The sequence below is a fragment of the Poecilia reticulata genome, linkage group LG10, assembly GCF_000633615.1.
Source record: "Poecilia reticulata strain Guanapo linkage group LG10, Guppy_female_1.0+MT, whole genome shotgun sequence".
Lineage (NCBI taxonomy): Eukaryota > Metazoa > Chordata > Actinopteri > Cyprinodontiformes > Poeciliidae > Poecilia > Poecilia reticulata.
In genome coordinates this window covers 15602912-15617371 of record NC_024340.1, presented here as the reverse complement: position 1 = coordinate 15617371, position 14460 = coordinate 15602912, and the positions used below count along the sequence as shown (strand labels likewise).

Below are 14460 nucleotides of genomic sequence, written 5' to 3'. Positions count from 1 at the left end.
TCTATCTATCTATCTATCTATCTATCTATCTATCTATCTATCTATCTATCTATCTATCTATCTATCTATCTATCTATCTATCTATCTATCTATCTTATGAATGACTCCTTAGAAATTAGGCTAAATTACAAAGAACAGTTCTCAAGATCAATATTTGCAACATCACAGGATCAGATTGTGAGTACATTTTGTTTACTTAAATTTTGAGTTACAGTTGATGATACAGAACTAAAGCTCAACTAAATAATGCGGAAAAAATTTATATCATTTGAAGTGAAAGGCTGATTATTTAGACACAGAATAGCACTATAATACCAGCAAATAAATTGTAGTTATTTCAGTAAAAACTTTCACCACAGGCCACGCAAAGTTGTGAACTTCCGTTTCCTTCTACAAGCGCTACGTATCATTCAGGTTTTTCTAGTCATCCTTCATTTTATTTCCCAAATTTACGAATGAATGTCCCTCTTCATTTTTTTTAAAACGATGTCTGCTCTCTTCTACAAAAATTCAGATTTCTGTAACACATTTTCACAATTGTACTTTATGTTTTCCCTCTCTAAGTTAGTTCAGCTATAAAAACGAGGAAAACAAGGGTGTTGATGGTGGCTGAGAAGCAACGTAAAGTTCCACGGTGTCAAAATATGATGCCTGTCAAAATAATTCAAGTAGCAAATATACCTGCTCATTTTAAGTCTCCATATGATTCCATTATAATATAAGTAAAACACATTAAAAACTTTATAATACAAATTGTATTACACACAGTTTTACATAATCTTAAAACACAAAAGTCCAACGTTTGAAGCAGAACGAATCTTTCGTACCTTTACTTTGAAAGGAAAACCCCGTGACATCCGCATAGCTTGACAGAGGTGGGACGTTGTCAGTCTGGATCGGTGTCCGTAGTTAGCAAGACGGCTTTTAGCCAGTTGTAGATACCCGGTGAACAGTAGACCCTTATAAACTAGGGGATACGCCGCCTTTAACAGCAAGATATCGCAGCGTTGGAGAGCTTAGCCCGCGTTAAAATGAAGACGCGACAGTCAGTTGGATTGGTCTTTTTGCTAGTCGTATATTTCAGTTCATGCTCGGCTTTTTATCTTCCGGGTTTAGCTCCCGTGAGTTTTTGTGATAAAGAGACCGAAGAATGCCAGGTATGATTTCTTTCAGTGGAGTAGCAGTTCTTAATAAGTTCTGTACATGTTCATCAGCAGAAGTTTCTATATTTTTCCCGTGTGTTTTTGACATCTTTTTTTCAACTGGGAGAAATGGCAGTAGCTAGCCACTTGTCCTCTAGGCCCCGGCTAATTTCTGGAACAGGAAACTGGCACATCGTGATGATGTTTAGGCACTTTGTATTGTTTTCGTCTCACTAGTAATTGCTTAAAAGCCATTGTCTCTTGGTTTCGGCTCTAATGCCATTAAAAAAAGTTTCTGTGCGTGATAATTATGTTTTCCATTTGGGACTCGATAATTTCAGGCTCATTAGTTTGTTTTTTAAAAAAATGTTCTTTAAAAGTTACATTTTAAAGTATCTTCTTTACAGACGCAGGTTGAGCTGTTTGTTAATCGCTTGGACTCAGTGGAGTCTGTCCTGCCTTACGAATATGATATGTAAGTCATTTGATATTTTAGATTAACTAAAATTCTTGATCAGTATCATCATTTGTCTGTGGATGATCATTTAAATATTTGCTAAAGGTTTGACTTCTGCAAAGATGACCATGAGAAGAGGCCATCGGAGAACCTGGGACAGGTGCTATTTGGTGAGCGAATTGAGTCTTCCCCTTACAAGGTGAGAGCCTGAATGATGGGAAATACGTTTTTTGTTTCGTTCATTCTATGTTTGCAGAGATGCACCATTCATTCGACCAAATCCTTATCCATGTTGCAGCTAAAAAACAACATTTTTTTTGCCTTTTTTTGCAGTTCAAGTTTAAAGAAGATGTAAAATGCAAGAGAGTTTGCACCAAGACTTACAAGACGGCAAACAAAGATGATGCTCCGAAATTGGATTTTCTCAAGATGGGAATGCAGTTGAACTACCAGCATCACTGGTTAGTGGCTGATACACTTCATTAGAAGATGCTTGCTGATTCAATTTCTCCTTAAGAATTGGTGCTAATTTAGAGAAAATTAATAAATGAACAAAGGAAAGTATTTAAGCAAACCTTTATAATTGTAAATGTATTTTAAGGATTATCGACAACATGCCAGTGACATGGTGCTATGACGTTGAAGATGGTCAAAAGTATTGCAACCCTGGCTTCCCCATTGGCTGCCTTGTCACATCAGATGGTCGAGCAAAAGATGCCTGTGTGATTAATGTGAGTTGTGGTTTCTTGCTTTTTTAAATTTCTGCATTTTTAAGTGGTTTTATTATAAAAATGTTAATTAAATGAACAACAGCTAATGGCTATTTTCTTTAAGGTAATTTATTTCCTCAGAAGGAATACCAACAGAGATGACATTGTGTATTTACAGTAAATTTGTATGAACAGCATTAGTGACTGTAAAACTGGTTGCATTAAGCTATGCTATGCTTGGCTTTACCAACCAGTGATACCTGTCGGAGCAGTGTGACGGTGTACGTCAGCAGCTAAAAGGAATGCATTTTTATCTAACTGATTTTATTGTCTTTAAATGCACTCTCGTTTAGTTTGTTTTAGTTGGTAACTATTAAATACAAAAAATGTTTAATAAAGGAATGAACCTTCAGATCTGATTAATTTACCTAAAAACACTAGTTTTATTTTTTTTGGTGATTGTACTTATAATTTTGCTTGTGCTTTCATGTTTTTTTTTTTTTTTATCTTATTTTAGAGGACCAAGGAAAGACGTTAGTATGATGAAAGAACTAAATAAATCTGATGACTTTCACTTGTTACACAAAATAGCATGAGTTCAATATGTTCAAGTGAAGTTAAAGGTGGAATGGATGTTGACTAATCAGATACATTTTCATCTTTTTTCAGTCTGAGTTCAACAAGAAAAACACATTTTATGTCTTCAACCATGTGGACATAAAGATCACTTACCACAAAGGAGAACCCGAAGGTTGGCAAGGCTCTCGCCTGGTTGCTGCCACTCTCGAACCAAAGAGGTGAGTGGATGTGGATGGACAATCAGCTACTATTTATTCATTAAAAATTTTTTTAATGCATCTCATTTAGGCATGCGTCACCTTTCAGCATGAATGTATGCAGAGGTTTTCAATAGTTTCAGATTTAAAAACCACAAAAGTTTTTATTCATACCCTTATTAGTGACTAAAGAGCTAACGGAGTGTAACAAAGTGCTCCACTGTCTCTCCCTGTTGCTGCTCACTGCCAGTCAGCTGGTTGAAAGACTGCTATGGTTTTCCTTTGCTTACAATGTAGACATATTAGTATTTCTAGTAAGGAATAATGAACTCAGTTGGCATACTGACAATTTGGAAACTGTTAGTATATCAAATGAAATTAACAATAAATGGCTATGGTTGACCATATTAACTGTCAATATCCAGTTGTTCTATCATTTTTGCTGCAGTTTAAACCTGACTTGTTTTTCCGGTTTTGTCCTAAAGTACACAAAAACATGTTCAAACATAAAGTGGTTATTATGCACTGAGACGCTCTTACCGCATGTAGTTAAGGTTATGATATAAATAACAATTGGCTTTTGTTCTTAACAATTACATTTTAACATAAGTTGACTTTTTGTATTTTGTGCAAACAGCATCAAACAAGTAGATGAAAACGAACCAAAATGTGAGTCAGGAAACCCAATGGAAGTGCCTGCGGAGTTTAAAGAGGATGTAACAATCGTTTACACCTATGCTGTAACATTTGAGGTAAGCCTTTTATGTGTGACTATACTTTTTAGTAATGTGTTACCTGTTCATGGTCTGTAAGGAGAAAACTGTTATCTGATTATTGCATTTTTAAAAAAATGTATTTTACAGGAAAATAATACCATCAAATGGGCCTCTAGGTGGGACTACATCCTGGTCTCGATGCCTCATACCAACATCCAGTGGTTTAGGTCCGAATACGCTTTTAATGCTTTTTCACTTTAGAAAACTGCCACTAGTATTCACAAGCTCTTTATTCTCGGTATTTGCATTAAGGCGCGTCTTGTTTGTTCAACAGCATCATGAATTCCTTGGTCATTGTGCTTTTCCTGTCTGGCATGGTTGCCATGATCATGCTGAGAACCCTCCACAAGGACATCGCCAGATACAATCAGGTGGATCAGGTAAAGGCGCTGTTTGACTTTCCTGTTCTGATGTGTACAAAAAATTCTTACTACAAATACATTGCAGGACATCATGTTTGCACGTTGTGAATGAAAGCAGCTGCATTTCTGATGGAAAATCTCCTATTAAGCAAGCACTTTTAGAGTTACTTCTATGAATAAACATACTTTTACATTCATATTGTTTTTAGCCACATTTAAACATTTTTAGAATCATTCATGCGATATTAAAAGAGCTTAAATTGGTCTTGATATTCTAATTTTTCAAATTATTTCTTCCATGAGCAGTAAACATTTTAGTTTGAGTAAAACATTCACAGAAAATGCAAAAATGCAAAAAAGGTATTGGCCTGAAGGCTTAGACAACCTTCAGGCCATCAGCATCACATGAGACAAGAGAATGGAGTACATTGAGTTCACCCTGACGAAGCAGCACTAGGACTTTGCCCTAATAACCACAACCAGTGTAGAGGCGAATAAACAAATCAGGTGGTTTATCAATCTCTTTTCAGTCATCATATGCAAATGTTGCTGGTTTTTCAGTGTGAAATGCTGTTGCACTGTTTTTTTTCTTCCAAAAATGTATTTATGCTTTAACATGAGGTACAGTGTAAAGGCAGTGCAGTAGTTACATAGTTAACATTGTACCATTAACATACAAACATAATTGGGCTAGAACACACCCAATTATACACACATATATATATCTAAATGAGATGCATGATCAAGTCAGAATAAGCATACTGTGTTAGCGGACAAAAAACGGATACATCAAAAAAAAGAATAAAAATAAAAAGGAGCACAGTACTAAATATATGTACATTTCTTTCCCTCAACCCATACAAAYACACAAAGACAAGAAAACAAGAAAAATAAAATAAAATGCAGGCGCCAGGGGATACTTCTGTCAATATATCAGTTAAGCTTAACTCAAGAAAAAGATGAAAGTAAAAGAGATATAGATGAGAATAAGAATAATAAACACGAGCTACGTACATACCACCTTATCAGTCTGGAATAATGCTGTTGCATTGTTGATTAAATGAATGTTTTAACAAGGAACTCTCATTAAAAACTCTGTCATAACAAGGAAATGCTGTTTATAAACAAATCTTTAGCCACACTAACAGTGGTATATGATCGACTTGCTTAAGCTATATATCTTCCCAGTAATTATCATTAAGTGTTTATTCAATAGAACAGGTCTGTCTGTATGTGTTAGTTACTGGCTCCGGTCATTGATCTCCGGCTAGCTTTCTTATGGTGATGAGTTCTTGAGTGCAGGATTGCGCAATTTTTTACTATCGCTTACTCACACAAGACAAGCCCTTCCACTTCCTGTTGGCGTTATGAAACCATTGTATTAGAAGTAATCTCCATTTATTTTCAGATGCCACTCATACCAAAACATGTTTCAGCATTTTCCTTTCTGGAAATTATTACACACAGACTGTTGTTACTGTCTGATAAAATTAATGATTAATTCAACAAGGGTGGGTTTTCTTACTAATTGGTAGTCTGATGTTTACATGCTTAGGACAGTGGGACCAAGTGTTGTCTTGTACTATCTACAGATGTATCTAAATGATTTAGAATAGCATCCAAAAGTTATGTGAATTTATTTGAGTAATTTAACTGAAAAAAGGAAACGGATATTATATAAGGTGCAAAAATACAAAATCTTCCCAAGTGATTTTGGTTTAGTTTTAGTGTAAATATCTTGGTGCACTTAAAATAAGACAAAACTAACTTAAGAGTAACTTTTAATCAAGACATAAGAGCTTGTTTTAAGTCAATAATTCCTTAAATTTGGTGAAAAAGTACTAGTTCCATCGGCAGGTTATTTCACTTACTTCATTTTCCCATGTTACAAGTGGAATAATCTGCCCATGAAACTAGTACTTTTTTGTTGATGTCGAGGTATTAGTGGCTTAAAACAAGTTTCTAAATCTTGCTTAAAAGTTATTAGTAAGTTAGTTTTTCTTGTTTCAAGTGTACTAACATACTTGAACTAGAAACTAGACCAGAATACCTGGTAAGATTTTGTTTTCTGCAGTGCAGATTTCAATACGGACCAATTAGAAAATATTGGTATGAGTGTCACTTTTTGAATGAATAAAATAAAGTTGTCAATATTATTCTCATTTATTGAATATGTGTCTATTCTTGAATACTTTTGTTGCTGAGACTAATCAGATAGAAACCTCTTGTATGCGTGAATGAAGGCAGGGCAGGTGGATCCATATCGCTCTACATAAGGATTTTCATGAGGAACTTAGAGGCTTAACTGAAGAAATTATTCTAACACATTGGAGACTGGAGTTTATTTTCTTAGTAACGCCATTTACTGGTCTGCTTGTGCTTATTTGTGTGGCTTATGCTTTAAATCTGCAGTGTAAAGTACCACCCAGCACGAGTGCATTGCATCCAAAATTACAAATATTCTGTTACATTTCACAGGGAGACTTGATAAAGCTTACACCGGCCAAGGAAAAATCTTCTCTACCCTATGTAAGCTTAATGAAATCCACTCTAAAGATTGAACTAAATCAGGTGCTTGGTGCTTGGGTGTGTATGATTCTGGCAAACGGAGAACATATGGAATGTAAAATGTGGTGTGGATCTTTAAACTAGGAGTTAAATCTGTCTGAAAAAGGGGAAAAATGCATTTTTCCTTGAAATTAGTTTATTCACACCAAATTTTACACCTTTTTAAAATCTGTCTTCACATATATGTGTTTGTCTAGCAGGAATGAGTGTCTGGTGGTCGGCAGCCTTTTAAACTTTAAACCTGTTTAAATTTGAGTCTCTCATTAGACCCTTGTGTTGACCTTTGTCCCCCAGGAGGACGCACAGGAGGAGTCGGGATGGAAGCAAGTGCATGGCGACGTTTTCCGTCCTCCCAGGAAGGGGATGCTGCTGTCTGTGTTCCTTGGACAGGGCACCCAGATCTTCATCATGACCTTCATCACGCTCTGTAAGGATTTCTCACTTTCTGCCGAACGCACAGAGCTTCACTTTCATCCAGATGTTTTGCTGTTAATTTCCTGCAGGTTGTTTACACAAACTCGCCTCCAGCTGCACCTGGTCTAGGTTGATGTCTATTCTGCATGTAAAGGATGGTTTAAAAATCACTTTGCTGCTGTCATGTATGCTAGACATGTCCACAGTCATGCTTAGTTGGTTTATTTGGATACTTAATGCCTACATTCCCATCTGCTTTATGTATTACATTCAAATAAAGAAACTATTTAATTTAGCATCTGCTTATCATAGGGCTGGACAATAAATCAATAACAGTATATGAAATGATTGACATGTCGGTAGATAATACATCTGATAGATTATTTAATACATATTAATGAACTCTGATCCGAACCTCTCATAGATAACTGAACAAGGCGTGTGGCATCAACTAACTTACTCTTTGGTTACCTAGCAACTCACTGGTTACCTAGCAGTAACATGTTGGATAAATCACATAGTTTTTCAGGTCTCTCATAACTGCTTAAAAATAAACAGTGAAGTGAAAACTGGATGCAACCAGCTTGGCAGTATTTCAGATATTTAAAACAAAAAACGAATCAATAATTATCTATCGGCTGACATGAAATACTTGTTTCATAAGTTTTTCAACCACATCGTCCAGGCCTATCTTGACAGCATAAAAACAAATGATTTTGTATGGTGGTGAATAAATTCAACCCATACAAGGTGTTCAAGGTTTCAAGTAACGTGACATGGGAGCGTGATTCTCTGCTTTCCCCATGTTCAAAATAAAATGAGAAAGCTTCTTTAAGTTATCACGTAATTCTGATCACATGACTTTTATCGTAAATATTGTTTTGTGAGCTAAATGTAAACAAGATATTCCGAATCTGTACTAAGCACGGAGCTTTCAACTTAAATTACAGTATATGGTAACATATACCATACACATTTTACATTCTTAAGTTAGCCAGGCATTCTGTTAAAATGTTTTGTCTTTTACATTCTACATACATGACTTTCTGTCCACTTTAGTCCTGGCCTGTCTTGGATTCCTGTCTCCTGCCAACAGAGGGGCTCTGATGACGTGCGCTGTGGTTCTCTGGGTCCTGCTGGGAACACCTGCTGGCTACGTGTCTGCACGTCTTTACAAAAGTAATTCTCCACTTTGTATGAAAGTTACAGTTTTACAAAGTAGTTAAAAAAATAAAGAAGTTGTTTTTTGATTGTCACCCTCTCAGTTTAGATAATGTAGGATATCTAAAAGTTAAACCAACTTGGATAATAATTCGCTCATAACCAAACTTCACTTTTATCGTTCCTGTCACAATAATTAATTCTTGTCTCTTCTTCTTATCAGCTTTTGGAGGTGAAAAGTGGAAGACCAACGTGTTGTTGACGGCTCTCCTGTGCCCAGGGTTCGTTATTTAGCTTAGCAAATTCTCACATTTCATGCGCTTCTGTTTCAGCAGGTCTGGAGGCTTGCATTCTGATGTTAACCAGCGTATGATTTACCTTTGTATTGAGTCGTTGTTTTTTTTTTCTTTCTTTAGGATTGTATTTGCGGACTTTTTCCTGATGAACCTGATCCTTTGGGTGGAGGGTTCCTCAGCTGCAATCCCCTTTGGTACTTTGGTGGCCATTTTGGCCATGTGGTTTGGAATTTCTGTTCCTCTCACCTTCATCGGTGCCTACTTTGGATTCAAGAAACCTGTGAGTTAGATCTTCCGAGTTGACAAAACATAGACAAATGTTTTTATCTTTGGCTTCTTCTAAGTCTTCATCTTCTTTTTTTTTTCTTTTCTGTTTGGCGCAGGCAATTGAGCAACCGGTGCGGACAAATCAAATCCCCCGTCAAATTCCTGAGCAGTCCTTCTTCACTAAACCCATCCCTGGGATCGTGATGGGTGGCATCCTTCCCTTTGGTTGCATCTTCATCCAGCTGTTCTTCATCCTCAACAGCATTTGGTACAAATGTGAAACAAATCTTCAGATCCGATATTAGATACTTAAACATGTTTACAGGGTGAATAAATTAATATTTTTGATTTAGGTCTCATCAGATGTACTACATGTTTGGGTTCCTGTTCCTGGTTTTCATTATTCTCCTGATCACCTGCTCTGAGGCCACAATTCTGCTGTGCTACTTCCACCTGTGTGCTGAGGTACCTGAATGTTTAGCCTAGATTTTTTCTTTACTTTTTTATTGTTTTAGAGGACCCTAACTCGCCATCTTTTGTCTGATTCATCCAGGACTACCATTGGTGGTGGCGTTCATTCCTGACCAGCGGCTTCACAGCAGTCTATCTCTTTATCTATGCTGTGCACTACTTCTTCTCAAAGCTGCAAATAATTGGCGCCGCAAGCACTATACTGTACTTTGGATACACTATGATTATGGTTCTCATCTTCTTCCTCTTTACAGGTAAGAATGTTACTTTTTAATGAAAATCGTTTTGTTTTATCCTTGTTGGTGTGTATTGCAGACATGACTTTGTTCCGTGTCTCATTAAATTCAATGGAAGTTTAAGATCAGTGAAGAGTTTGGGTTGTGCTGTCTATTCAAAGGTAATTTGAAACCAGTGGATAGTCAGGTTACCTGTAGGAGGGGCATTCAAGATCCTGTTCTAAGAATAGACACAAGGAAATTCCTCAACATTTGTTTGCTCTCATTTTAGTGGCCTTTTGTGCTTGCACAGATAAGAAAAAGTACCTACAAAGTAATGCAGTGAAAAAGGAATGTATTTCAATACTTAAGTTTCCATAATTAAACTAATGGTTGTTACACTCAAAAGCGTTTGATTCTGTTCATTCAGATGACAATGGCTTACATCTAGTGAACATCACAGTTCTCAGAAAATTTAAATATAATTTAAGACCAATTAAAAATCATATTTAATGTTATTCTATGGACTGCACAATTATGGGGAAGACTGCTGACAGACGGTTGTCATTGACAACTTCCTCATCTGGTCTTTATCAAAGACGGTGGATAAAGAGGCTGGCTTAATGTAAAGTTGAGTGGAAAGAATAATGTAAAAAAAATCATACCCAATTGGTATGATGGCAGTCCTGAGATGATTCACTCAGTCAGGTTTATTTGTATGTATTATTAATCAAAAGCATCTCTAAGCAGGTGGGTTTTTAGTCTTGATTTAAAGGAACTCCGCGTTTCAGCCGTTTTGCAGTTTTCTGGAAGTTTATAGATTTTATGGTTCATAAAAGCTGAATACAGCTTTTGCATGTTTGGTTCTGGTTCTGGGGATGCAGAGCAAAACCAGAAGATCTGAGCGATCTGGAAGTTTGTCATTCTGTGATTTATAAACTAATAGAAATATTGTAATGTCTGTTCTCTGAGCTATAGGCAGCCAGTATAAGGATTTTTCCAACTGGGTTAATGAACATTATCCTCCTGATTTTAGTGAGAATGCAAGCAGCTGTGTTCTGGGTCAGCTGCGCATATATATATATATATATATANTATATATCTTTTTTTTAATTTTTTATCAGACCTATGAAGACACTGTTGCTGTAATCAATGCGACTAACGATAAGCACATGAGTTTTTCTAGGTCTTGCTGGGACTTTAGTCATTTAATCCTAGAAATGTTCTTCATGTGACAGAAGGCTGACTTTGTAACTGCCTTTATGTGACTTTTTTACACTTATATGTTGTTCAGTATGATAAGTGACTGATTTACAATTATATGTTAAGCATAGATTACATGATTATTATTAATTGAATTGAACATGATTGTATATAATTACAAGGATGAAGTGAAATATATTTAAGTDCAAGACATGATTTATTTGAATAGAAGAAGTCTTTTATTTTGAAGAATGCTTAAGTATCTGGTTCTGTTTTGTCACTATCTTGCTTTGTTGATATTTTGGTTGTCTTGGTAACGAACAGCTGTTGCCGTTATCAGCTGTCGCCGTTTTCTCTCTTCAATAAAAAACKGAACAGAAAGGTTCAGTAAAAGACATACGAGCCTCCGTTTTGTTTGAAGAAGCTTCACTCCGTAACAGCCTTTATGTGACTCTTAAGGTTCAGGTCTGAACCATCATTACACCCAGATCTCGGGCCGGTCTTTATCAAGTCCAAAGTTCACAAACCAATCTACCAGGAAGTTTTAGAGCACTTCCTGCTACCTTTTGCTGAAAAACTTTGAAATTTAGATTTAATTTTCCTGCAGGACTGTTTCTTACAAGCCACGTTAACAGTCTAGATTTTTCCAGTTGCATATCTATGTGGCGCTGTTGAGCTTTCTTGCCGACTCAAATGAGATTCAGGTTGTCAGCAGGAAGAGGATAATATAAAGTAGGGAATAATGAGCACATACCCGCCCAGTCTGTGTGTTGCACAAGATCATTTGGCTCACCATGATGTTGATGATGACATATGTCCTGGTATTATTCTGTCATTAGGCAAGATAAAAATTTAGTCCGTAGCAACGCTCGTCACGGCTGTTCTGGTTGACACTGTCTTGGGTCAGAGCTATAAGTAGCAAGCGGACAAGATGTCAGAAGATTATCGCTGCAAAGTAGTTCTGCAGTTCAGGAAAAAGATGATTAGTTTCCCTCCTTTCTGCTGGTTTTGATTTAAATACTACTAATCCGTGTCATTTCCTCTTTTCACTTTTTATTCTGTTGTCTCTTTGCCATCTCATCCCAACTTTGATCACAACTTATTTCTGCTGGGGGCTTTATGTGTGGCCCCCATTCAGCAGTCAGTCGGGGTTTTACACCCAGACGAAGTGATTCGGGATTTTAACTAAAGGAACAAACGTATGCACCAGAGATCGCTGTGTTTTTGTCAAAATACATACATTTATTTTTTATAATCTCTAGATTCCATCTCAATTACCAAATCGATTGCAGTTGACTCATCCAGATTGATCAGGATCTAGGTCGCAGAATAACCTCGACATTACCTTGAATATACCCGGCACATGGCTAACTAGAACATTTATCCAAATACTCTTTACTGAGAATATTTGCAAATCAAACCCAATTTGACTTTTTTCATATTGGCATTGATGATGAGTAATAGGACTTAAAAAGGTTTTGACTTTGACTCTGGCAATATATTTATGTTTTTTGCAAACTGTGACTCCAGAAAAGTTGCTTTTTGGACCTTCCACAATAAAGACCTAACTATTTTTAAATAACAATTTAATAATAATAATAAGAAGAAATTCAGGTTCTTTCCTTTTCTTTATTTTTTTATTGAATTTCCATAACGTAATGACAAGTATCAGTAATATTTATATATCTATATATTGGAGCATTCATGGCTCTAAATGAGTTTTCTTTAAACTGACGGTTGTAATGATTTCAGGTCTTTGGTCTAGATAATAACTTACAATTTGGGAGGAAAATATCTGCAGTTAATAGTTTTTTTCCACAAATAAAAGGAAGGAAATAAGCTACAATGTTGAAGCTTTAAATTAGTTCATTTACTTTTACAGATAATATGGAAAAAGCTTAAATTGTGGTATTACATGCGAAGGTATTTCAGAAGCAATGTGGTAACAAGTACAAACTATTTTAGTGTACTTTATGTACCTTTTGCTACCTTGTGTTGAATAAAATCTTCTTCATATGACATCATAGATCACAAAGTCTCTAAAAACGAATCAGTTCATAGGTTAACATACATTTCTCTATTTTCAGTTATTAGATTCCAGTAAGTGAAATTGGTGATTTTGTTAAAAATAATTATTTCTTGTTTATATTTTTTCTTAATTAATTAAATTTGTGTGCCTCATACAACTGAAATAATAGTATAATTGAGGTTTTTAACCCATTTTATTAGAGGTGCTGGTTTATGCGGATCCTACCTTGTTAATCTCATGATTTATTTATGTTTTTTAACAAATGTGCTTTTCCTGTCTCCTGCCTTTAGGAACAATTGGGTTCTTCGCCTGCTTCTGGTTTGTAAATAAGATCTACAGTGTGGTGAAAGTGGACTAGAGGACTGAAGCATGGACTAACGTCTTGCTGCCACAGCGCTGGGCTCCTCAGTGCTGCCTTTGTCATGAAGTGGTCTAAACGGACCGGAACTGAAACCATCACGTGATAGAAAAACTCACAGAGCAGAGCCCGTCCTTTTTTTTGTGCTTTAAACCTCTGTTGCTTCCCCCCCCCCCCCCATTTTAAATATAAATATGTATATCATATTGTTTCACTGTTGACCCGTTATCTTCTGAGTGGCGCCTTGAAAATCAGTGAGGGTTCCAGTGATTAAGTTGGCACCATGAACCATTTGTTTTACTTTAATTTTCTAAAGAAAGTGAAATATTTTAGTGTTTTGGTTTTTCTATTCTTTCATGGCTATAAATGCTCCTTTTTTCTGTTCTGTAATGATTTGGAAAACAAAATGTGTACATAAGTTGTATAAAGAGGGAGAGTGAGAATGCTTCTGTCACCATTATGAGAGCCTCTTGTGGGGCTTTTCATTTTCTGCATATTTTTGATTTGTAGGTGTGAATTGGGCTTAAATTCTTTAAATATCAGTCAGTAATGTAGTTTAAACATATAAAACACTGACACTGGTATGATGATGTCCATTTTCTTCAAATTAAGATTCTGTAGAGTAGAAGGATGATGCAGGTACTGAAGACACGCCCGTGTTAGTGACTGCAGTGTGTTACATATTAAGAATATTTCAATGTGTTTGCTCACAGGAAAAAAATCCAACTTTAATTTCAATGCAGACCATGAAGTTACTTACTATGTGCTCCATTGAGATGCATCCCTTAATGATCTAAAGTGGTTTGTTGAGCTGTTAATCGCATAAGCACCATTGCTGTGTGCTTCTGGCAGTGGGGAGTCTTCATCAGAGGTGGAAACTTTACAAATAAATGTAATTAATTTAAAGGGAAAATGGTGGTATTGTGTTTGAGTTACTGTAAAATGTCACTTCTTTCTATTTATCTCTGGACTTTAGACTAGAAGCTCCAATTCAGTAATGATCTCATGCAGCTTTTTCTATTATAAAACTACACAGAAAGCAGATTGAGATGTATTTCAAACTGTTGATGCAGTAATTCAAATAAGTATAATGTAATATACTGGTGATAAATTAATAGGCATAATTTATCCATCAAATTAAAACTAAGTGTGACTTTAAATGAAGACAGAAAAATGCCTGATTTGAAATATTTCTTGGACAAACATCAATGTAAAATGACACATTGTTTTTCTTATACATTACACAGTTTATTAT

The 14460-nt window shown here is 35.9% G+C and overlaps 1 protein-coding gene across 2 annotated transcripts; it reads left to right on the top strand.

The window, feature by feature from the left end:
* Positions 1-867: 867 nt before the first annotated feature.
* On the top strand, positions 868-14118 carry tm9sf5 (transmembrane 9 superfamily protein member 5). 2 transcript variants are annotated; one of them, XM_008420721.2, is made up of 18 exons: positions 868-1157; positions 1550-1617; positions 1705-1798; positions 1933-2060; positions 2201-2330; positions 2979-3106; positions 3723-3837; positions 3949-4028; positions 4136-4241; positions 6702-6752; positions 7086-7218; positions 8265-8384; positions 8590-8647; positions 8783-8942; positions 9046-9197; positions 9283-9394; positions 9483-9654; positions 13138-14118. In XM_008420721.2, the coding sequence occupies exons 1-18, from the start codon at positions 1032-1034 to the stop codon at positions 13203-13205; spliced, it is 2001 nt and encodes a 666-aa protein (XP_008418943.1). In that variant the 5' UTR covers positions 868-1031; the 3' UTR covers positions 13206-14118. The 2 variants fall into 2 exon arrangements, with proteins under 2 accessions (XP_008418943.1, XP_008418944.1); XM_008420722.2 differs by lacking the exon at positions 6702-6752 and having other exon boundaries at positions 869-1157.
* Positions 14119-14460: the final 342 nt, after the last annotated feature.

Coding starts and splice junctions, on each gene's coding strand:
- tm9sf5 (XM_008420721.2), top strand. CDS start 1,032: ATGAAGACGCGACAGTCAGTTGGATTGGTCTTTTTGCTAGTCGTATAT. Junction 1,618..1,704: donor CTGCCTTACGAATATGATAT/GTAAGTCATTTG, acceptor TATTTGCTAAAG/GTTTGACTTCTGCAAAGATG. Junction 3,838..3,948: donor CCTATGCTGTAACATTTGAG/GTAAGCCTTTTA, acceptor TGTATTTTACAG/GAAAATAATACCATCAAATG.